The sequence below is a fragment of the Acinonyx jubatus genome, chromosome A2, assembly GCF_027475565.1.
Source record: "Acinonyx jubatus isolate Ajub_Pintada_27869175 chromosome A2, VMU_Ajub_asm_v1.0, whole genome shotgun sequence".
Classification (NCBI taxonomy): Eukaryota; Metazoa; Chordata; class Mammalia; order Carnivora; family Felidae; genus Acinonyx; species Acinonyx jubatus.
The window spans coordinates 126,688,831-126,713,550 of record NC_069383.1 but is presented as its reverse complement, the minus strand read 5'-3'; the positions used below and the strand labels follow the sequence as shown (position 1 = coordinate 126,713,550).

At 47.3% G+C, this 24,720-nt stretch overlaps 1 protein-coding gene across 2 annotated transcripts in view; it reads right to left on the bottom strand.

Annotated features, from left to right (window-relative positions):
- The window catches only part of LOC113594629 (uncharacterized), a 160,715-nt gene extending 139,846 nt beyond the window's left edge, over positions 1-20,869 (bottom strand). Inside the window, exons 1-3 of one of the 2 annotated variants that reach the window (XM_053219057.1) lie at positions 19,186-20,869; positions 9,526-9,732; positions 856-2,046 (exon numbers count right to left, since the gene is read on the bottom strand). In XM_053219057.1, the coding sequence (XP_053075032.1) occupies positions 1,637-2,046; positions 9,526-9,732; positions 19,186-19,198 (630 nt within the window). In that variant the 5' untranslated portion in view covers positions 19,199-20,869 and the 3' untranslated portion in view covers positions 856-1,636. Of the gene's footprint in view, positions 1-855; positions 2,047-9,525; positions 15,968-19,185 lie in introns of those variants that run through there. The other variant, XR_003415028.2, reaches the window with a different exon arrangement.
- Between the last annotated feature and the right edge of the window lie 3,851 nt (positions 20,870-24,720).

The following is a 24,720-nucleotide window of genomic DNA, read 5'->3' as shown; positions in this document are numbered from 1 at the left end:
AATCCATTATGCTAATGAACACACCGTGGGGGCCGAGCTAAGACAGATCGTTGAAGCGCTTATAGTAACTTCCTCTGGGGTGTGGGACTGTGATCTTTCAAATGTTAGCTAACTGGCCCTACAGTGTAAATGAAGGCTAACGCATGTGCGCACGCACACGCACTCATGCACACATGTTATCTATGCTTTAGCTTTATAAGTGAATTACAGACAACACATATCAGCATAATAGCCACCATTTAATAAGAACTCCCTGTATGCCAAGTACTGTGCTGAATGTCTGACCAGGAAGAAAACTGATCTCGTTTCATTGCCACTGAGGAAACTGAGGCCCCAGGAAACCCAGCTAAAAAGGATGAGCTAGACTCATACTCTGGCGGACTTGACAGCTATAAATCTTAACCGCTCCAAGAGACTGGTTGCCCGTAAGTTCTTCGAGGCCTCCTGGGAATCCCTCAGTCATCACCAATAATTTTTCATTCTTGGCTCAAAACTTTCAACAATAAATAAAATCCCAATCCCTGGGAAATATTCTACTGCATGACTTCTGAGCATAGTTGGTTCTGAAGCAGGCTTGGGAACTCCTCTGGGGGTGATAACTGTATTCTACCCAGAAACATGCAGCGCAGCTGGCTCTCAGTTTCCAAGGCCAAGGGTGGCCACAATTTGAATCCCCGCCCCCGGCCACCTTCCCTGTTAAGCCTCAGCATGGAAGCCTCCTCTTCTGCACCCCTCGGCTTAGTGTCTGTGTTTGAGCACATCAGATGCTGCGATGCCGCAAGGCACTGGGGAGAAGGGCAGCCAGTCACAGCCCAAAGCACCCTCCCTCCCTCCCTCCCAATAACTATCATAAACTTCAGAGTTGCCAAGGCAGAGAGGAGAGGGAGTGCGCTGGGGCTGGTGAGGCACCATCAAAATCTCGATACTTTACAATAGGAGAGTCGAAAGAATTTGCTCATGGATCAACATAGAGTCTACAAGAAGAGACTTTTAAGACTTGGAGCCTGAGCGCAGAAGAAGTTAGTTGTCACTAACAAGATGGGGAAGACTGAAGAGCAGGTTCATGGAGAAACAGCGGGACCTGTGAGGTTTGAGAAGCCTATGAAGTATCCCAGGTGTATTAGTTTTCTATTGTATTGCAACAAGTTACCACAAATTTAGCAGTTAGAAATGACACCGTCAACTCACCATTCCGTAGGTCACAGTCCGAGTAAACTCAGATGTTTTTGCTGCTCAGGGTATCAGAATTTTGAAGTCATGGTGCTCACTGGACCCAGTTCTTGTCTGAGGCTCTAAGGAAGAAGCCATGTGCAAGTTCATGTTCATCGTTGAGAGAATTCAGCTCCTTGCTATTGTGGGTCTGAAGCCCCTGGTTCTTTGCTGGACATGAGTTGATGGCTACTCAGCTTCTAGAAGCTGCCTGCATGTCTTGCGATGGGGCTTCCTCCATCTTCGAGCCAGAAAGGGTGGGCCAAACCCTCCAGCTTTGAACCTCTCACATGCTCTTCTGTCACCAGCCAGACAAAAACTCTGCCTTTAAAGGGATCTTGTGATTGGACCAGACCACCAGGAACATCTCCTTTCTTTAAGGTCAGCTGCATCGTATAATACAATCTAACCAGGGCAGTGCCGTCCATTACATTCTCAGTCCCGATGGAGAGTGCACACCAGGGCAGGAGTGGGGGCAGAAAATCATGGGGGCTTTCTTAGAATACTGCCTGCCACCCAAATGGAAATGCAGAGGCAGACAGTCTCCTGCAGAAACTTCCAGGGCTGAAGAACAGAGGAGGAGGGGGAGGGGACAAGCCCATCTGGTTGTCTTTAACCTCTGGAACTTGAAGCACTCAGGAAAGAAGGCCTGGCCCTTTGAAGCGCCCCACAGAGCCATGTGTGTGCCCCACCATGGGTCTGCCCTGCCAATCCTCCTGCAAGGGCCCCGAGGCATCTTGGCTGCAGTATCCCCGTGTCTGGCAGGTGAGTCAACAGTTGGCTGCTCTCCTGGGCTTTCTTGGAAAGGGCTGTGTTCCAGGTTGGCAGCTGTGCTGGCTGGGAAGGAGGAAAAGAGAAAAGCCAAGTTCTGGGGGCGTTGCTGCCAGGCAGGACACCTGGACCTTTTCCCCCTCGGCCCCTGAGAATGATGGCAAGAAATTTCACTATCACTCCAGGGAAGCCGGAGCCATAATAAAGCAGGGTGGTAAAGCTCTCAGGCAGTGGAATCCAATCAGTGACCTAGTCTCACAATTGCACCATCCGTAAAATGGGGATAGTTGCTAGTAGCTTCCACAAAGGGGCTTGTGACAATTAAACAGCATGGTATCTGTAAATCATTGACCATAGTGGTTGGCATATAGGAAGTACCGACAAAAGCCCACACAAAAAATACTATTAACAAAGGGGAAAGGAATGGCAGATGGAGGCTGTCCAACAAGAAGGGATTAAAAGGAGGAAGGGATCAGATAAAGAGGTCAAGGGGACAGCTAACCCCTTTGATAAGAAACTTTCATAATATTGGAATGCAAGTTAGTTGTTTCTATAAAGACTTATGAATATACAAAGGACAGCTGGTACACCCCAAGGCATGATGGATTTTGATTGAGCCACACAGTAAATCTGGATATGATGTTTCCAAGGCTCCTAGGTAGCCAGATAGGGCTTCTACTTCCTGTAGAAATTCAGGAGGGAAGAGAGGGACAAGCAAGGGGCAGACTATTATGTTGGTATGTTGTATGCCACATTTGATTGCAAGTAACAGACGTCCACGCGAGCTTAGTGGGGTGGGGTGACATATATGAGGCATCAACTGTGGCTTCACCCTACACTTCTGTATGCACTAGATTTCCTTGCTGCATCCTGAGGACTTCATTTCCTACCTCCAGCCCAATCCAACTCAGCCAGAATTGAGTGGGTTATTCCATAAGGAACCAAGCAAAGGCCTTATACTCAGGGCAGCACAGTGGAAAATGAAGATCACAGCCTCCGCCAGCTTTGTTCCAAAACACTGAAAGTTCCTTGAGTTGACATCGAGGCATTTCTCTTACCTGACAAAGACCACCAAACCCTATCAATCATCCAGTTTGCTGGGATGTGTCCCAGGGACAACACCTTTCCCCATCCAACGGCCAGGACTAAAGCTTCCCAGGACAGAGGGGCCCACAGAGACCTCTAGGTCCACTGAGAGCAGACAGCGGCATAAAAATAAGGCCTCACCCCTGACCAAGGTGGATAAGCTGGAAACAGTTCCCCCCTGAGTGGCAACTTTGAACATGCTCATTCTGAGGCATGACACACACCCTGTGGACAGACACCCAACAAGAGGAAATCAAGGAAGCCAGTCCCTGCCACTGCCTGGTTGTCAGCTCCTTCCCCTTGTCCCTTTACAGACTGGCCTGTTCTCTCTCTCTGCCAGCTTAAGAAAGTGCACGTGGCATTGGGGTCCCTGCCTCAACCTGGCTCTACATAATCTCTTGGTTCAAGCGCTGAGAACTATCTAACTAGAGTTGTATGTCTCTCAGTTCACATGTTTGAAAGGCAGAAGCTGGTTTGAGCCTATGGATTGATATTGGTTCGGTTTGCCTTGGATCCAGTTAGTGGTGAGGGGTAGAGTATGGGGGTCACATGGTATAGGCATGGCTGCCTCTTTCTTCCAGTGGGGTTGTGGGTGACTAGAAACTCAGAAGGGAGACAGGGTGTGGCAAGTACCCCAAATGTAGCCACCACAAATAGATTTTTAGATTTCATCAATTCTGATACATCATTACAGAGTTCTTGAAATCTAATCCATTCCAGAACATTTCCAGATGGGCCAGAAGGGAATGCATCTTTGTATCCTCTCTTTCTTCCAGAATCAAATTTTTGGTATTATTTCGAAACTAGATATGCAGAAATCCCATCCTGCAAAACACAATCTCTTGTGGTTAATTGAATGATTATCTCCCATTTTTTTTCTTTTCAACAAGTCTCAGTTTTCGTAGGTGGGCTTGTTGAATGCGGGGTACACCCACATGGATATTTCTGCGGCAAGAGGGCATCATGGAAGAAGCCACTTAATTACAGCAGAGTTAATGGCCTTGTCCGGGTTAGTAGTAAAGCCAAGTGCCACTTGCTGAGCCTTTAACTCTTCATTAACTCAAATCCCAGTTGTAACTTTCTGCTAGGGCCCAGAGTTCTGACTTTGCTTAATCCACTAGATAGAAGTAGAGCAACGGGAGAGGCTGTAAATACTCTGTCAGGGCATGAAGAATAACAACAATAAGGCATTCATATTAGGAGAGGAGATTCATTCATCACGGTTTGTTTACCCTCTCAACAACCCAGTAGATTTGCTGTGGCTGTCTCTGGGGAAGCAGCTGGCGTAAGGAAATCAGATTGCAGAGCAAAGAATGTGAGCTCTGCAGTCACATGCGCCTCATTTCACATCCTGGCCAAGGCCCTTCACTTCTGGGATGGGGCAAACCTGGATGGCAACTCTGATTGGTCAGTTCCCATACCCTGACCCTAGTGAGAGAGCTTGAATGGCAACCTGCTTCTTTTGTCCTCAGTTTTGCTTCTACAAAATGGGGGAATAATATTGACTTCATAGGGTGATTGTGAAGCTTACATAGGATCACATATGTGAAAGCCCCTTGTATCTACTAGGTACTTATTATGTTTGCTTCTTTCGCATTATAACAGACTTCTTCCAGGTTTGAGCTAATTCTCTATTAAGGTTTCATGACTGACCAAGACAGAACAAAGAGAGCTAATGGGGATGGGGCCCCTGGGTGGCTCAGTCAGTTGAACGTCCGACTTCAGCTCAGGTCATGATTTCAGTTTGTGAGTTGGAGCCCCGCATTGGGCACTGTGCTGACAGAGCCTGGAGCCTCCTTTGGATTCTGTGTCTCCCTCTCTCTCTCTGCCCCTCCCCCACTCTCTCTCTCTCTCTCTCAAAAATGAATAAACGTTAAAAAAAAAAAAGAAAGAGAGAGAGAGAGAGAAGGGGGGAAAGCCAGACTTAAATCATTCTTGTGAGAAAAAAAAGTCTCTCTCAGGTAGATCCTACCTCAGGCTTGAATTTCATCCTCTTTTCCAGACCCGTCTATTGATGTGGCAAAAGTTACTCACTGTCCCCTAACATTACACTCCCCTAATTCTGTAATAATACATTTCCCACAGACACACGAAGTTTAAGTTGAACATACAGCCAATGAGAGAGAGAGACAGAGAGAGAAAGAGAGAGAGACTACATTTCTGAGTATCCCTTGCAGATGGCCATATGGCAAAGTTTTCACCAATGAGATGTGAGAGGAAGTGAAGTTTGCAATTACTGAGCCTGACTGAGCTTCTCTTTTCCCTTCCCTACTAGCTAGAATGTGAATAAGGAGCTGGTCAACTGACCTTGGCCACATAGATGAAGACAACCCTTTGAGCAACAAGATAGAAGGAACCTGGGTCTCTGGACAGCCCCATGCAACAGAGCTGTCTGGGACCATCTACCTACCTCCAGTCTGTTGCATGAGAAAGAAACATACTTCTGTTTGGTTACAAACACTCTCTTGGGGAAGTGGTCTCTTATTACATCAATTCACTCCACTCCCTAATTCACAATCTACTCCCTAACTAAAAATCCACCTTACCTGATTGGAATTCATCTTTAGAGCTTGCCTTGAGCAAGAATGGTCTGGAGCCAAGATCTCACCTACACTTTAGGGTAGATCAGACTTCATAATCTGGCTACTTGTAAACCAGATCCATCCCACAGACATGCTTTGGTTGATTCTTATGACATATTTTAAAATTTTAGATCTGTTGTTGCAGCATCTGGGTGGCTCAGTTGGTTAAGCATCAAACTCTTGATTTCGGCTCAGGTCATGATCTCATGGTTTGTGAGACTGAGCCCCATGTCTGCCTGCTTGGGATTCTCTAATTCTGTCCCTCCCCTGCTCACACTCCCTCTCTCTCTCTCAAAATAAATAAACACTTTTAATAATTAAAAATTTTAGATTTATTGTCAGCATTTATGAAATTGAGCACTTTCACCAAAAACCCTAAATGTTCAGCTTTTCTTGAGAAATCAGAAGGTCTGGCAACCCTGGGCCACATTCTTGCTTAGAAAAATTCAGGCGCTAGCTTGCTTCAATTCATCATGGTCAATGCCTGTCAAGAGTCTTGACGGTTTGGGGCCTGATACCTGACTTCTAACACCCAAAACCTATGTCCCTTTGCCTAAGTGCTTTCTCTGGCCCCCTGGAGCCCACCTAGCCAGAGAGGCTAGAGACTGAAGGTACTACCACCCCCAAAAGACTCCAATCAACCACTGATGGGAGTTGATGTATAAATATCACAGCTCTCCATTCCTCAGATGGGATAGCTGGAGGGCACCTTTCCATTGGCCCCTAGAGTTTGAGTCCCAGCGTTCCAGAGTGGTAAGTCACTCCATAATGCACCTTTTATTGACTGGCTGCCTTCCCTTCCCTATCCCAGTTCCCAGGTCTCTCCCAACACTTCCCAGAATCACCTTCCAAATAAACAGCTTGCACTCAAATCCTACTCTCAGAATCTGCTTTCTGGGGCAGCCTGAGTCACCAGTGCCCTTAGTTTCCATGTGATAGTTAGCATTTAGCACCATGCTGCACTGTGATTTTTCTCCTGGCGAAGAAATATTTATCTGTGTTTGATCTTTATTAAAAGTGAAAAGAAAAGGGAAAGATGGTTCCAGAAGCCAATGTTTTTCAGAAAAGAATAGGTGAGAGTCTATCTCTGTGGAAGTAAAGAATATTCCTGCATGTTTAACATGCAAATACTGGCCTGCTTCCTTCACTGACGTTATCTGCCTGACCCTCAGACGGTCATGTTTGTGATCCCTGCTTTACAGCCCTGAAAACTCTTGTTAAAATTCAGGAGTCATTAACCCCTGACTTTGAATGGGGCTCTGAGATTAGCTAAGTGGCCGCGTGGGAGCATATTGAGGGAAGAGGGAGGGAGATATCTAAGTTTCAAGGACTGAAGTTTAGAGGAAGGGCCAAAGGAAACCCTGGCACTTCAGCCAGGCAAGGTGGGCTCAATGTGGCATCAGGGTGGGGAGCCTGAAGAGAGCCGAAGTCTTTCCTGAGCCTGTGAAAAATCCCTTCCACCACAGCGTCCAAGAGGCTGTATCCACACCCTCCACCAGAGCTTGGCTCTCTTTATTCCAAAACAACTTTTTTTTTTTTTGAGAGAAAGAATGCAAGTGGGGGAGGGGAGTGGAAGGAGAATCCAAGCAGGCTCCACGCTCAGCATGGAGCCCGATGCGAGGCTTGATCTCACAACCCTGGGATCATGACCTGAACCGAAATCAAGAGTTGGATGTTCACCCAACTGAGCCACCCAGGTGCCCCTCCAACACAACTACTGGGTGTGTCTCCTGATTTTGCACGAGTTCCAGATGGGTGGTAGCTATCCCTATTCTACTCGTTTTTCCCAGCACCTGACAGAGGGCTCGCCATACTATGGGCACCTAATAAGGTTTGTCTTAAATTTCTGTGAACCAGCTTGACCCTAGATTGAGTGGTCAGAAGTGCTATGTAAGCCAGGGGGCACTGTGATTCAATGTGCATTTCTCTGTTGGAGAGCTGAAAAGGTTTTTTGGCTGCTCTGTAGTGATAAAGACTGAATTAGCTAGGCCCACACTATTTAAACCCAGGAACATGGGCTTTTTGGAAAACTAGCTATCTCTTACCTAGTTTGCAATCAACAGGATTAAGAACGTGGAGAGTCAGACTGTCCAGGTTCAAATCCCAGTTCCCCTACTTACTTATTAGCTGTGTGACTGTGGGCAAGTCACTCAATTTCTCTGTGCCTCCATAAAAAATGGAAATTAAATGAGCTAATGCATGTAGAGTGCTTTGGACTGTGCCTGCACAGAGGAAGCACTTAAAATATGTTAGCTATAATTGGCTCTGATTGGAGACAACAGGATCCTGGCTAAAAAGAAAGCCAGAGTAGAAAATTATCTAAAGGAATATGCTAGTTCTAGCAAAGCCCTAAAGCTAGACATTAGGCACAAAGAATCCACATGTTCCAGAGCAGGGCTTCTGACCTTTCCTGTGTTGGCATCTATTCAAGTGATGCTCCCTTTTTAGAATAATGGTTTGCATTTATTTATTTATTTATTTATTTATTTATTCATTCATTCATTCATTCATTCACTCTAATGTTTATTCATTTTTGAGAGAGAGAGCGTGAGATGCGGCGGGGCAGAGAGAGAGGGAGACACAGAATCTGAAGCAGGCTCTAGACTCCCAGCTGTCAGCGCAGAGCCCGACGTGGGGCTCAAACCCACGATCCGTGAGATCATGACCTGAGCCGAAGTCAGAGGCTTAACCAACTGAGCCACCCAGGCACGCCAGAATAATCGTTTGTAAATGCACAAAATAAAATACATAGGATTACAGACAAAGTCAGTTTTATGGCTATCAAAATACTAAACAAATTTATGATGCAGTATTAGCCGTGCTCTGTTACTAACACATTAGAAAATAAGATCCAGCAGTGGGTCTAATTACTACTGTAATTTTTAAATAGAGATGAGCACAAAATGTCATTTTCACATATCAATGTATTTCAATGTAATGACAAAGTCATAGGCACTACTAATATAATTGTGAACAGAAAGAAATGCCAACCTTCATTTCCAGATTAGCAAATGTAAAAAATAAAGCTTTTCCCAATACAAGAGGAACCTCTTTCCTAAGGAGAGCCAGAAAGAGCCCAGAAGTGCATCCAGGCATATTAAAAGATGCCCAAATTGGCTAATATTCCTTCCTTCCTTCCATCCTCCCTCCCTTCCTTCCATCCTTCCTTCCTTCCTTCCTTCCTTCCTTCCTTCCATCCTTCCTTACTCCCTCCCTTCCTTCCTTCCATCCTTCCTTCCTTTCTCCCTTCCTTCCTTCCTTCCTTCCATCCTCCCTCCCTCTCTCCCTTCCTTCCTTCCATCCTCCCTTCCTCCCTCCCTTCCTTCCTTCCTTCTCTCCACCTTGTACAAACAGATATGGGGAATCCAAGAAGGACTGTGACTTCTGGAGAAGGGGAGTGTGTCTCCTTCATCAAGCCAAGGGAAGAACGCTCCAACAGAGTAGCTTAGAGATTGAGGGTGCTCTCAAGGGGAGCCAGGGGCCTCATTTCTTGGTTGGAGACCCATGAACAACAGCCATTTCAGACCTATTCAAGAAGGGCCGGGAGATAACTGGAGAGAGTGAGGTGGAGAAAGGGTGCAGTCAACCCTCCTACCACTAAGGGTGACGAGGCAGGGAACCTCCTTTGGTGAAGAGGACCCCACAGACTTGAGTCTCAACCAGGAAGGTGGCCCCCAGGCAAGAAGACCCCAGAAGCTAGTGGCTGGGGGCAGAGGGGGGTGTTCCTGATGAAGGGGAAGGAGGAGGAGGTCAAGCAAAGGTGGTTCTCCAATGTTGGGGCCCTGCACATTGAGGAGAAGCCCCCCACATCCCCCTCTGCCCACACACCCCCAAATGCACTTCAAAAAAGTCACAAATGGAGTCATTTGGAGCTCACCATGCGTGCAGACGAACCAGTATTCGCTGAGAGAGGACTCGCGCAGTTCTGGTTGAGTAAAAACAAACGTGTTCCTTTTCTCCAGTCCCTTTTTTCTGTCCCAGCACACAGGGCTGCCGCATACTCCATGGAACACCCTCACGTCATCTTCTGTGTGCAGGCCATCCCAGGGCTGTGCCACAGTGTCAGTGATGTTCCTGGGGTTGCCTGAGGAGAGAGGAGGGGAGAAAGAAGGGGGAGGAGGAGAAGGGATCCTTCAGACAGACCAAGTTCTCTCTTCACTTCAAACCCCTCGGGCCGAGTCAAACCTGTGCAGGGCAGAGGGAGGAAATGAAACAAGAGATAAAACTGGACCTTTCTATATCCAAATAGAGCAGCAACCTATGGGATCCACTCAGCATGTCATCAGGGGACGTGGGGAGGAGACAGATGCAATTCACGTTCCTGCCTCATCATCTTCAGACGTGTCAATACATGGAGTAGTGTGCCTTTCATTAATTTTGCAATTCAGACACCACCCAAATGCAGTCATGGGCCCTGGGAGTCACAGGGAGATGCATTCCTTTCTTATCTGAAAACATCAACACCCTCCTCTCAGGAGACTGATCCCCAGAGATGGAAACACACTGTAGAACTGCCTGGCTGAATGTCCCTTTCTTACTGGGGACCCAACAGTCCCTCCCATAGGGGCCCCAACTGGCTTGGGCCTGCCCTGAAGGCAGCAAAACACCTTCACAATCAGAGGCTTAAAAAGAAGACGAAAAGGAGCACCTGGGTGGCTCAGTCGGTTAAGCGTCTGACTTCTTCTCAGGTCATGATCTCATGGTTTGTGGGTTCAAGCCCCCTGTTGGGCTCTTTGCTGACAGCTCAGAGACTGGAGCCTGCTTTGGATTCTATGTCTCCTTCTCTCTCTGCCCCTACCCTGCTCATGCTCTCTCTCTCTCTCAAAAATACATAAACATTAAAAAAAAAAAAAGTAAAAAAAAAAGGGGAAAATGAAGGAGTCCACTCCTTCAAGGAGACAATTCCAGCTCCGAGGAGTCTCGAATGTGTAACTGTCTGTAGAAAACTTCTGTGGCACATGAGCTCTGATGGAATGTTCAACGGCTGTTTCTAAGGTCTAGCACTAACCACACTTTTCTCCAAAGCCAGGAGAGGCCGCTTAGGTGCCCAGGCACCAACAGAAGTTCAAGGAAGTTAATTTTCCCAGGGACAACCCTCCAGTGGGGGCGGGGAGTGGCAGTCAGTCTCCTCTCCCTCTCGTGGGACAATGCAAAGTACATTCCATGTCTACGGTTCCCTGCACATTACCCAGTGGGTAACCAGAAAATAAGGCATGTTCTCAGCTCTTCTTCCTTCTCTCTCTCATCGCCCCCTCATTCCTGCTTCCTGGATCACTTCCCAAACAAACTGCTGTACCCATGCCCTTAGCTCACGGCCAGCTTTTGGAGGAACCCAAAAAGCTTAAGACAGTAATCCTCCCTATAGCTGAAAAAAAATCAGGCTTCCTTAAAGGGTCCCCCACACACCTGCATGGCTTCAGGGCTGAGGAAATGCAAGTCACCGGAAAAAAAGCCAAGGAGTGGGGGTGGAGAAGAATCATGGCAGGTGAGGAAAATCATTTAGAAATTATAAAATTAAGTAGCTTTAAAAAGAGAAACCTGGTTGGGAAATTACTGGAAGAGCACAAATTGAAAAATGTGCTCAAGACAGTTGAAAATCTGTCAACTGACAAGAGACGGCTTTGTGAAGAAAACGAACCAGAGCAGGGTGTCAGGCAGACAGATTGGCCCAATTAAGGGCAGAGAGGCTGGGGAGAAGGAGTGAGTTATCGCATGGCCTCTGGGGGGTCTAGAAAAGCTATTCCCAGCAGGATAGATGGGCCCAGACAGGAGGCTGGTGAGAGCCTCTGGGGTGTCTGCGTGCTCCTTCCCCACTGTCAGGAGACCATGAATGAACAGGGACAAGATGCTGTGTCTCCATGTCCTTTGAGACTGGACTGCTGATCGCGTAAGATTCTCTGGAATAAAAGGGGACGGGGTGGGTACTCTATGGGAGGCCCCTCGTGGAGATCCATTCATTCAACAAGTATTCATTGAGTCTGTTGACGTGTGGTGCTGCAGCCTGTTACGGATGGCGTTCCTGCCCCAGGAACTTTGCAGTCCTTCAGGAGAAGGAAGCATCAAATTCTTGGGCTAATATTCACTACACGGGGAGGGCTAGTCTAGATGCCTTGTCTCCTCATTTAACGTTCACAGAAACCTAGGAGGTAGGAACCACATGATCATTATTTCAGAGATGAGGAAACCTAAACACAGAAAGGTTAGGAAAATGGGCCAAGGTGACAACACTGGTAAGGAGTAGAGCCAGAACCCAGAACCAGACAGTCCAGCTCTCAAGTCTGCACTCTGACCCACTACAGTTTAGTCTCTCCTATATTAAAGGATCTGACAAGTTCCGCAGGAGGATCAGCTACAAAATATGATAATGCAGAGCCCTAGTTGGTGGTGGGGAAGCTAATCTCCTCTTCCCATGGCGTCCCAACACAGAGCAGTTGGGTGATCCCCAAGGAATTACAACCTCCTTGGTACCTGGGTCAGAAGTAGGCCCCCACCAGGTTTCCTGCTAAATGTGCCATGGTGCTTCCAGCCCAGCACGGGGATAGCTGCCTCCTTTCCCTGCCCTGTGACATCACGAGATGGGCACTGACCCTAGCCCTCCCTTCACACGTGCCCAGGCCTCTGTGGGGGGCAGAGGGTGGCAGCAGAATCGGGTCCCCCTCCCTTGCCCCCTGCCAATGCCAACCAGTCACGGTCCTGAACTCCATGATCTGAGTACCCTGCTGACATGGTTACTGGGCAGGGCAGAGAACGGGGAGCCAGGGGAGGGAAGACGGCAGCCAAGAGCTCACCGTTTAGGAGACAGTAAGAGGCACACTCTTGAAAGTTGAGACGCCAAGCCTCCGGCACATGCTCTATTGTCCCCTCAAACTTCACTTACAAAACACAACTTCAAAGATAAAATTATGAAGAATTTCAAGACCACAGCTGCAGGGCATGAAACCCCAAATGTAAGAAGCCTGTGTGGCTGCTCTGCCAGCACAGCCATGCTCTGGCCCTGCCTGGAGTCAAGGGAAATGGAAAACAGTTGGACTGTTCCAATACAGTCCTCCACACTCACTTCGGCACATAATCCCCTTTGAGGTTAACAGCCCTTAGTGCTAGTGTTCATGGGCCTCCCTCTTAAAATGCTACATCACTTCACTCAAACCTCGTAATAGCCACGTGGGTCAGGGAAAATCAGGGTTGTCACCATTCTTCCGAGAGGGAGAAACTGAGGCACAGAGAGGCAAGTATTTTTCTTGAAATATGATAGGTATTGGTAGGTATGGTAGGTGTTACAGTAGGTAAGAGGCAGGGTCAGCTTTCAAAACCAAACATCCAGCCTCCAGGTCCTGTGCTCTCTCCCTGCAAGGCACCAGCCTTCCCAACGCTCCAAGATGCTTTTCACATCCCCTGCTTGTTGCTCAGGAGAAGGCCGTAATGCTGGCAGGTTGCCATCCTGAAGCTAGTATTTATTAGGAAATCTCCAGGCATGCCAGGAAATTACAGACCAGCAAATTAGTTTAGTCATTTCACTAGTTGAAGAAGCTCTTCGCAAGCTCTGTAAAAAGCTTTTTCAAGAACAAGTTGTTAGAAGGGGTGTTTTGGTGCCTTAAAGACACCATGTTATCTTGGGCATCCAAAGACCTCTTTGAGGAAGAGAATTCCCATCAGAATAAGAAGAAACTTTAATGACCTTGAAAAATACCACACCACAGGGGCACCTGGGTGGCTCAGTCAGTTGGGTGTCTGACTTCGGCTCAGGTCACGATCTCGTGGTTCATGAGTTCAAGTCCTGCATCGGGCTCTGTGCTGACAGCTCGGAGCCTGGAGGCTGCTTCAGATTCTGTGTCTCCCTCTCTCTGTTCCTCCCCCACTCATGCTCTGTCTTTTTCTCACTCTCAAAAATAAATAAAGCTTAAAAATTTTTTTTTAAAAAACACCACACCACAGGTGTGGCAGCCAGCCTTCAAGATGGCCCCCAATGTCCCCAGCCTCCCAGTATTCACAACTTTGGGCACCTTCTCCCACCCTGAACAGGGATGAACTGTATAATCAGAAGAATATTGCAGAAATGACATTTGTGACTTCAAAGATGAGGTCCTAAAACTATTGCTTCCATCTTCCTCTCTCTTGGATCACTCAATCTGGGGGAAGCCAGCTGCCATATCATGAGGACACTCAAGCAGCTCTGTGGGGAGGACCTAAAATCTTCTTCCAACAGCCACATGAGTAGAGTAGGGCCATCTTGTAAGTGGATCCTCCAGCACCACTCAAGCCTTCAGAGGACAGCAGCCCTGGCCACTGGTTTGACTTCTGCTTCACAGAGCACCCTTGAGTTAAAACTGCCCAGCAAAGCTATCCCTGCATCCCTGACCCACATAAGCCACAAGATAATACATCTCTGGTTGCTTTCAGCTGCTAAGTTTGGGCTTTGTTACGCAGCAATAGATAACTGATACATTTCATTAAAAAGACCATGGGAAATCAGCTGCTCTGAAGTAGAAGGGGAACGAATTTCTTGAGTTGGATATAAACATAGTCACATCCTTCAGGTCATTTGTTCTCTTCTTGCTGCCACCATCACTTCAAGAAAGCCCCAAGGGACACAGCAGTCACAAATTTCGGAGGGAGAAGGAGAGGTAGGGAAGGGGGACTCAGGTCACTATCTGAGGCTTCTACACAGGATCGCTAAGGTGGCACATGGCCCTCTGTGGAGCCACATGAGGCCACCCCCCCCCCCCACAGGTAAGAAGCAGTATATACTCTAGTAATGTATCTTACAGCTATGAATTGTTACCAGAACAAAAATCCCAGTGAGTGATTACTGAGCACTTTGCATGCTGAGCACTTTACATTTGCTTTTAGTGCTTCAGCTAAATTGGCACTCACAATAACCTAGTAACATCATACATTGGGCACAACACATCCATTGCGAGTGACAAAACCCAACTCAAACTGGCATAAGCCAGAATGGGCATTGATGGATTCATTAACTGAGAAGTGCAAGGGGTGTCCTAGGCTTCAGGGACTGTTGTATCTAGGGTATGGAGTTCTTTCTTTCTCTTATTCTCCCCTTCTACCCCTTATTCTCTCTCCTTCTCTTCCTCCCCTAGTCATCTCCCTGATTTTTGTTCCCCCAGGAAACTTGGATACCAGTAGCTCAAGCCTATGCTCTAATAATCTAAAACCAAGAGAGGCTCTCTTTGCCAACAGCCCCATATCAGATCCCATGGCAGGTCTCTGATTGGCCCTACTTAGGCCACTTCTTTATGCCGATCCCTGGGGACAGGGACATGGGGCACAATGATTAGTTAGGCCTGGAACACGTGTCCAATGGGTAGATGGGGCACAGTAATTGCCAGTCCCACCAGAACCACATGCAATGGCAATTTCCTACTTAGCATGAAAAAGGGATGATAGGCAGACAAAAAGCACATTTATGATCATCATCATCATCACTTTACAGATGAGGAAACAGGCTCAGAACAGCTGCAAACCCCTGCCTGGGGTCTCATAGCTGGTAAACAGCAAAGGCATATCTGGCTGACTCCAAGGCCAAAGTTCTTAGCCATGCTCCTTCCACCTTCCTCATCCCACAGGGTCCTCTGACCCATACAGGAGATCTGCAGGCAAGATGATCTCCCTTGCGGAAGCCAGAGCAGTTACCTGATGCCAATCCAGGCCCTAGGACTAATTCTGCATCTGACACAATCTGCTTTTTCCCAGCCTCCCTAGTTCACCTGGGGCTAGAGAAGGCTCACCCAAAGTATCTCCTGTCCTGACCTTGACTGCATCAACAGCCAAACTGACTATGACCATCTCCGCCTCCAGATGAAACTATTCTATAATATCCCCTTGCTTTTGGAGTAAAGATCCAAACTCTCACCTCAGATAAGAGCTCTGAACATCTGACCCCTGTCAACCTCTGGCTCATTTTTTCCACTCCCTGTCTCAGCCACACTATTCCTGTCAAATTCTGTGAAAGTGCCCCTCTTCCTCCCACCCCAAGACCTTTGCATATTCTGTTCCCTCTACTTGGTGTGTTCATTCCTCTTCTCTCTGCCTAGAAAACTCATCCTTCACATCGGCTCCTCAAGGAAGCCTCCACACCTCCATTGCTGGGGTCACTTCCTCTGCCTAGGTCCCCATGGGAGTCTAGAGCTTTCATTGAAGTCATGAGAATACATTCATGTGGGATCTGTAGTGAAAATCTGCCTCTCACACCAGACTGTAAACTCATCAGAGCAAGGATAATGTCCCTGTTTCTATTCATTATGTCTAGCACTTAGCCCAGGGCTTGACCCAAAATAGACCCTTAGAAAGCATTTATTGAATAAATGAAAGGAAGGAAGGAAGGAAGGAAGGAAGGAAGGAAGGAAGGAAGGAAGGAAAAAAGAGAGTGGGGAAGGAAGGGAGGGAGGAAGGAAAGGAGGGAGGAAGGAAGGAAAAAAGAGAGTGGGGAAGGAAGGGAGGAAGGGAGGGAGGAAGGAAGGGAGGGAGGGAGGAAGGGAGAGGGAAAGGAAGGGAGAAGGAAGAGAGAGAGAGGAAGGGAAAGAAGAGAGGGAGGGAAAGAGGGAGGGGGAAGGGAGGAAGGAAGGAAAGAAGGAAGGGAGGAGGGAGAGAGAGAAGGAGGAAGGAAAGGAAGCAGGGAGGATGGAGGGGGCAGGGAGGGATTGCCATGCCTCAAATTAAAGCTCACGGAGTAAATCACAAGTATTCCAAGATGTTGATTAAACTCTTAAACTAGGATGAATGTGAAGAACATGAAACTATTACAAGCATTAGAGGATTTATTGGCTGAGCCTGGCTGCTTTTCAGTATTATTCCCTTCGTTCTCATTGCATTGGAACCACAGGGTGAAAGTCGTGGGGAGAGGGAGGAAGGGGAGAAAAAGGAACAAGAAGCAAGAAAAGAAGGAAAGAGAGTAGGGAAGATGAACAGATAGGAAGAGTATATAGGGATCAGGGAAAGAGGGAAGGTTAAGGGGGGAGGAAGAGAGAGAGGAAGAGATGAAGGCATAAGAGGAGGAGGGAAGGAGATGGAGGAAGGGAGAGGAGGAGGAGAAGGGAAGAAAGGGGACAGGAGGAGGTAAGTACAGTGAGTCAGAGGGAGGAAGGAAAGAAAAGAGGGAGGAAGAGGGAGGAACCCATCTAAGTCTGCTAATTCCAAATGAGCAGGGATAGGAAATAACGCAGGGCGATTCTGGCAAGCCCAGCACCGAAACATGCAAGCCCCACCCTCTCCAGGAGATGTCATGCTATGGGTCTCTGCCAATGGCAAGCTGTCAGCCTGGAGGCTGGACAGAAAATACGAGATCCATGGAACTGAAGACTTCAGGTGGGAAGTATACTCAGAAGCAAAAAGAAGGAAACCAAGATAACAGCTGATATAGGAAGGGAGGTGGAAAAAATAAGGAATGTGTCACTCCCTCCCTCTGCCATGGGTGACCCACTGGGTACCCTCATCACCTCGGAGGCTTCTGGACCTCTGTTTTCCCTTCTGGTTGTGTTGACAGGATGAAGGGATGTTTATTGCTAACACAGCAAAATGTGGTCCAGCGGCCGGGAATCTCCCTGGCATGATTAATTCATGTTCTGAACAAATGAACACGAGTTTGTACCGTTGCAGTGCTTGTTGTACACATGGGGTGGTGGGGCCAGAGGGCGGGGGACATGGAATCTGGCACTGGCTGTCAGCAAGTGCAGTGCACACTGATGGGGTCCCTACAAATGCCCCATCTCCCAACTTGGGCTCTTGGGAGCATTTCCTGTTACAAATAATAAGCATGTGTGTTGCCTCTGGGGGTGAAAGAGGGTCTCCAGCACAGGATCTGTGCATTTCAGGTAAACGTCTTTGAGCATGGATGGGTTAGCAAAAAGGTAGGAATACACGTCGAGACAGTGAAAGGGATGATTGCAAAAATGAAGGGGACATTCCTCCAGCAGGAGCAACTTGGTGAGTGAAATGTCCAGTGAAATGCCTGAGAGGAAATCAAGTAAACCCTCTTCCACCAACCCACCCTGAGGCGTCTATGTCTTGGCAGTTTACTCCTATTGGGACCACTCATTCAGCATCAGAACTTATACAGGCCATTCTGACCAAAAAAAAAAAAAAAAAAAAAAAAAAAGAGGGGGAGAATTTACTGGCTCAGGTAACTGAAAAATCCAGGGATTCAATGTTTTCAGGCACGGCTGGATCCAGGAATCCAAGAATTGTCATCAAGATTGTTTTTTCTCTCTGTGGCCCTGGATTTGCTTTCCTCTGTGCTGGCAAGCTCTCTCCAGTGGAAACCACCCCTGTCTAAAGAGTGCTTCTCTTTCCCCAGAGTTTCCAAAAAATCTCAGGTCTGAGTCTTATCGATTGGGCTTGGGACATGTGCCACCCGTGGAACCAAGGATAAGGGGTCAGCCCTCCCCAGATTGGGATGCTATTAGCCAAATGATGGTAAATGGCTATTGTGCAGACAAAAACAACAGATGTGACCACAGAACTGTGTTGATAGCTGAAAAATGAGAGCACCCCTCCCCCAAGAATTTAAATACAAATGCTGGTTGCTAGGGAGGCAAGCCAAGGACAACCCACACATAGGTTATTTTCTGGGACAGAGAGAGCTGAATGGAAAAGATCCTTCCTGGCTCTCCTTTAGGAATTCATTTGACAAATCCAACCCAGTGTTTCCAGAATTACCAGACCTGGAAGGAGGAAAGTAAAGGCTTTACTAGAAAGCTATTCATTCACGCATTCATTCATTCATCACTCTCACCCTCTCTTTCTCCCACAACTCTGTCATCTGGTTTCTTCCTGTCTCTCTCAGGGGGGACTGTCCTTGTGAAAGTTGCCAATGACTTTTCTTTTGTTCAATCCTGTGGCCAATGTCCTCCTTTCCTTCCGTGATTTCTCAAATGACTGGGTACCACTGACTGCCACCCTCTTGACAACTGCTTTCTCCATGGCTCTTTGCTCCTCTGTTTGCTCACTCGCCCACTGAGAACACACGCACTGTTGTGGCTTCTGTTTCCATCCCCTTATCCACCCCAGTCCAGAGTCGCGGCTCACACCACTCTTCTGAGTCTTGGTTTTGTGAATTCAAGTGCCTCCTGGAAACTTCACCAGGTGATCCCCCTAGCATCTTAGACTCATCATGTCCAAAATACTCCTCACAGCCATCCCCCAAGGCTACTCCTTGCCTAGTGTGCCTTGACTTGAGGTCTAGTACCACCAGCCACCCACTTGCCTAGCCCAGAGACCACGAACTAGACCAACACCTCTCTCACGCTCACATCCATTTAATCGGTTGGAACTCCTTGGAAATATCCACCCACTTCTCACCATCCCCACTGAGAGTCTGGCCCCATCATCTCATATCAGAATTTCTGCCAACAGTGTCCCAACTAGCCTCCCAACTTGTCCCACTCCAATCCATCATCCACTCTGCACTCAGACATGTCCTTCTAAACACAAATTTGAACCCAGGCCCTGCTTGTTCCTCTAGGCTCACTTACCTTTTTCCACTCTTCTCTCAAATTCGACATGCCTGCCACACCGAATGACCTACCTCCAATTTGCATAGGCTGTTCCCTCTGCCTGGAGCACCCTTCCTCCTGACTCTTCACTCAGCTTCCTCTCGCTCATCGTCCAGGTCGCCTCTGCCAGCTATCACTCCCTCCAGGACCACTTCTAGACCAGTAGAGTGGTCCAAGACTTAGTTATGTACCTTTTCCGCATGTCCCCAAACACGAATGAATGAACGAATGAATGAATCAATCAACCAATCAATCAACTCTTTAGAGAAGATGGTGATGGGACTCAAGTTCTTGATGAAAAGGAAAGTTCACAAGAGGAGAAGGGAAATCTATGTGTCTATTTTTAGCCACTAAACACTTTCTTTTTGACACTCACTTTCCAAACAAAAATGTATTAAGTTCTTACCTTGAGTCAGCTACAGCCGTGGTGGTCACTGAGCTATAGTAGCAAACAAGACAGACACACATCTTGCCCCTTAGGATATTATAATCTAGCAGACAAAACAGATCCTAAATAAACAGTTCAGCAAAATGTAATGTGTACTAGCCCTAACCCTCTTGTAGCAAAGCAAATTTTCCAAACATGGCTGCACCAATATATACCCCCTTCAGTATACTCTCTCACAATGTAACTGACACTCCTCTATTGAGATGTGGGGTCTACCTTCTCCTCTTAAAACTAGGTGGACTTTGGAACTGCTTTGACCAATAGAATGTTGTGGAAGTAACACAGAGTGACTTTCTGGTCCATCAAAGGCAACACAATTTCCACCAATTAATCAATATATGTATCTCTCCCCCCATCGCCTCATCTCTCAACTCTTCCTTTGGAACCCCATCCACCATGTTTGTAAGGAAGTCCTGAGCACATGGAGAGGCCACGTATGGACGTTCCAACCTATAATAGGTCTCAACCGACAGACAGCATCAACCTCTACTCATGTGAATGAACGAGTCTTTAGATGAACTCAAGCCCTTGGCTCTTCCAGCTGAGTTCCTTGACACCATGGAGCAGGAAGAAGCCATCCTTATTGTGCTCTGTCAAGGGCCCAATCCACAGAATCTATGAGCATAACAAGTGACTGCTTTATGCCACGAGGTTTTGGAGCAATTTTTTCTGCAGCCATGGCAACTATATTACTTCTCTAGGCTTACTTGCAGAAAAGAATACTAGCTGAGAAATAGAGAGTAAAATATACCGCCATTTCTGCCTTTTAATAGCTGTTGATATGCACTGGCTGTGCAAACTTGGGCATGTCATTTCCCATCTCTGGGTTCTTAGTCTTCCCATGTATAAAATAAGGTGATGGGGCTGGATGATTTCTAACACCCTAGGAAGCTTGAAAATTCTATTAATGGAGATTCATTTATGGGACGCCCCAATCAAAACCATGTCAGTTGATATGGCAAGAGGTGAACTCTTTAATTGAAATTCCTGATTTTGTTTAAATATCTTTCTAGAGGGTGAACTCAGCTAAAGCCATTAGAAAAACAAAAGGATTCCTCTAATGTATAATTCATGAAAGAAGAGTGGGTTTGACCCAGTGGGTCATTTGGAATAAAAATGCCATAAAAATAAAATATGTTATCCTTCCCCTTCTGCCTCCCTCATCCCTTACACCAGCTAATGGAGGGGAAAGAGTGAATTAAACTGGAGTTCAGGTCAAAGGTTTAGTTGATTCATTCCAGAATGGTCATTCCCTCCGGCTGCTCCAGTAACGACAGACACTGCAGATGTTGACGAAGGTTTTGTCCCCGCCCCAGGACTCCCCCACCCCCATCCTGAGTGATAAGGCCTCTCCTCCTTCCCTGGGGAGATGACCTCACCTTCTAATGGACTGCCCAATTAGGAAGCATATGAGCCTGTTGAGAAGACACCCTGTCCGCTTCAAAAGCTTTGGGGAAATTCCCCAAGGGGCCAACCTGTTTCACAGAGCAAAGGGAAAAAAAGTAGACAGCCTGTAATTAGTATAATAACCTGTTCGGATTCCACCTGCCTGTGATTTCCCCAGCTTGTTCATCCATTCATGTATTCATTCACTCAGGCAACAAATATTTACAGAGCAGCTGTGATGTGTAAGCCCTGGTGATACGACAGGTCCCCCTGAAGGAGCTAACGATTTGTGTGCATGCGATTGATTAAGAAAATGCTCCCAGGGGGCATCTGGTGGGGAGATATGGAGGGAGGGTAGGACTGGGAAGAAGAAGTTGCCAAGTGAAGGTTGATTTCAAGCAAGTCCAAGCCTCGGCTTGGTCCTGAAGGGAGCTCCGCAGTGAAAAGTACGCCTCAGGATTTGTCCCAAGTCAAAGCAGGGGAGCCAGGCTTTCACACCTCTGCATCAGTTATTGGTATGGTCTGCCCTCCTAGGAACACAAATCCCAGGCAACCTGGTGCTCTACAAGAGCAGGCAAAGTAGCTCCAAAAGCCTGTGGACAGTCCTTCAAAAAAAAAAAAAATCACAGGTGCAGGCCAGTAGAAGTGAAACACCACAGAAGCCAAGAGCAGACATTTTCCACTCTTTCATCCCCAATATTTCAGCAATATCTCACCTCATGGTTGCAATAAGCCTGCAGCAGCTCCAAACTTCCCACCCTCTCACAATACCCAAAGGCAAGAAGGGATGAAAAGAAGGTAGTACCACCTACAGATCCAACTTCAGAGCAAGGAAGATTTCTCCTGGAGGCCTCCAATACACTTTGCATCACGTCCTCTTTGCCAAAGTGGGTCAGTGCACGCTTTTAAACAAATCATCGCCAAGAAGACAGGATTACTGTAAACGGTTTCTTGGATTGAGGAGGTGACTTTTCCTGAGCATCTTGCCCACCTGCTTTATACCTGATGGGTTTTTCTTAGCAAGGAAGAGGAGGGAATGGCTTTGGGGCGGACAATGTGCTATGTGTGTGACACTAGCCAATCAGAAAACACCAAGCCCTTTGGACTACAGTGATTGGTTCAGGGATAAGCATACTACTCAAGCCAAGCCAATCAGAATTAGTCCTGAGAATATTACGTTAGTTGCTAGGGAGAGGTACTTACTCACTGAAAGTGTCCTAGGCAAGAGTTGTGACAGCCATCTTGGCATCATGAGGAGCCTGAAAATAAAACCATCACAAGAAGGAAAATCAAATGGAATAAAGAGTGGTTGAGAGAACAAATCTGGATTCAGAAACCCTGAATCCGGGCTTTCCCAGAGCCAACTCTAGACTTGGGCAGGAAAAAAAAAAAAAAAATGTCCCTTCTTGCTTAACCCAGCTTGGGTGGGTTTTCTGTTCTTTGCAAACAAAAGATTCCCAAGTGATACAAGTGTGGAACAATACAGACCCAGCTTCTGCACTTATGGAGTTCAAAGTCAAATCAGGTAGGCAAGTGCTGAACAAGTTACAAGTTACAAGTATAATCTGAGTTACAAAGGTCAAATGCAGAGGACGGGCAGAACACATGAGATAGAGGGGCCAGTCTGGTCTAGAGTCTAAGAAGTCTCCTTGGGGTGGTGTGGTTCAAGCTGACACTGGAAAGAAAATGGCTATGTTTTCCAACTAGACTCCTCCATTACCCCTTGACTTCCCAGACACAGCAGGGAGCAGCCACTCACTAGGGGAGCCCACGGATTTCCTTTCTCTCTGACACACCCCTTACTCTTTCATCCATTCTTTCAGTATACTAATTTGGTCAGAAGCTGCCAAGAATGATCAGAGTTGTTGTTTTTTTGTTTTTGTTTTTTTCTTGCGCTCCTGCAAAAGCCTGTAGTTCTGGAGGAAGACTGTGATTTCTTTCCTGTGCAGGAGTGTTTTCTTTTCTTCTTATTTCCTTCATTGCCTGCGTGAATTGGAGTGGACAAGTCAGGCCTTGAGGTGGTGGCAGTTAAAAAGAACTCTCAGCCCCAAGCAAGTCATTGGTGCAGCTGAGAGGAGCCGTATATGGAGGAAACCCTCCAGGAAATGTGGAACTTATGCGTCCTTGGATAGAGAAACCAGCCTCTGCTGTCTCCTAATCTGGCCCAGGGATGTTTGTTCTCTGGCATCATTCACAAACTCAGAACGGAGAAAACCCTAGTGCCACTGTCTCTTCCTAGCTACACAGTCTCAAACAAGGCTCTGAGCCTCAGTTTCCTCATCTTTGAAGTGAGAATAATAAAATCTGACAGACTTTATTAACAGATTTTAATAAAAATCTGCAAGACTGCAAGAGCTACCTCAGAGGGCCCAGGGGAACACCAAAGGTGATACACATAGTGAATATGCTGACAGGCATGGTCTATCATCCAGACATGATCTGCGATGGCACACTTTTGCTCATCAGGGGTCCTCAGGCCCTGTTCTCCAGCCCCAAGCAAAGGGACCGAGTCTCTCATCCGTCCTCACTGACCACACTGCCGGTGCCCTGGTCTTGTGTCCAGCACAAGACTTGCAACTTCCGTAGCAAGCACTGGGCGAACATGGCTAAGAGGAAGGGTCATTGCTGTGGTTTGCCACCTCAGGTGGTGAAGACTTGCATTTGAGGACCAGCATTTCCACTGCTTGAGGCTGACGGGCTCCTTTGGGAGCAATTCAGCCATCAGGACCTTCACCTTGATTCCAAAATGGAGGAGGTTGGGCAGGTCCTCGGTGTTTCACCATCCACTTTGTAATGCATGTGAACCGCCTCTGGAGGCCAACTCCATTCACCCGATGTGAATGGGGCCCCTGAAATTGTGCCATTCAGTTTAGGGTTGATACTTGAACACAGCTACTCTGCCAAGATATGCAATCACCATTTGAGCCAGTGGGGGTCTTAACACATCAGGACAACCTCAAGGAGCAACACCAGCTTGGAGTAGGAGTCAGGAGGGGTGCCTGGGTGGCTCAGTTGGTTGAGCGTCTGACTCTTGATTTCGGCTCAAGCCATCATCTCATGATGGTGAGGGGTCCTGAGGTCAGGTTCTGTGCTGAGCATGGAGCCTGACTGATTCTCTCCCTCCCTCTTTCTCTGCCCCTCCCCTGCCTACACACATGCACACACCCTCTTGCTCTCTCTCCCTCAAAAGATTTAAAAAAAAAAAATTTTTTTTTTCGAAGTAGGAGTTAGGAAACCAAGTCTGAATGTCCATGGGCAATGCTGGTCTCCACTCTTTAGACATCCCTGGCTTTCCAAACAGTATTTCCAAGCATCCCTGGAGACAGAGAAAGCATCCAGATGGGCTCTGCATACACAGCCCCTCCACATCCTAACTTCAGGGAGAGTAGCCCAAGACCTCAACATTTTATACTTACTTTATTTATTTTATTTTATTTTAGAGAAAGAGAGGGAGAAGAGGAAAGGGGCAGAGGGAGAGGCAGAGAGAATCCCAAGCAGGCTCCACACTCAGTGAGGAGCCCAACGCAGGGCTCAATCCCATGATCCTGGGATCACGACCTGGGCAGAAATCAAGAGGCATACGTTCAACCAATTGAGCCATCCAGACGCCCCACGTCCTCAACATTTTAGAAGTGGGGCTCTGAAGAAGAATGTATTTGAAAGGAAGGAAAGAAGGGAGGAAGCAGCACAGACGATTAGGCTACTGGGTTGTCAAATCTTATCTCCTTTTTAC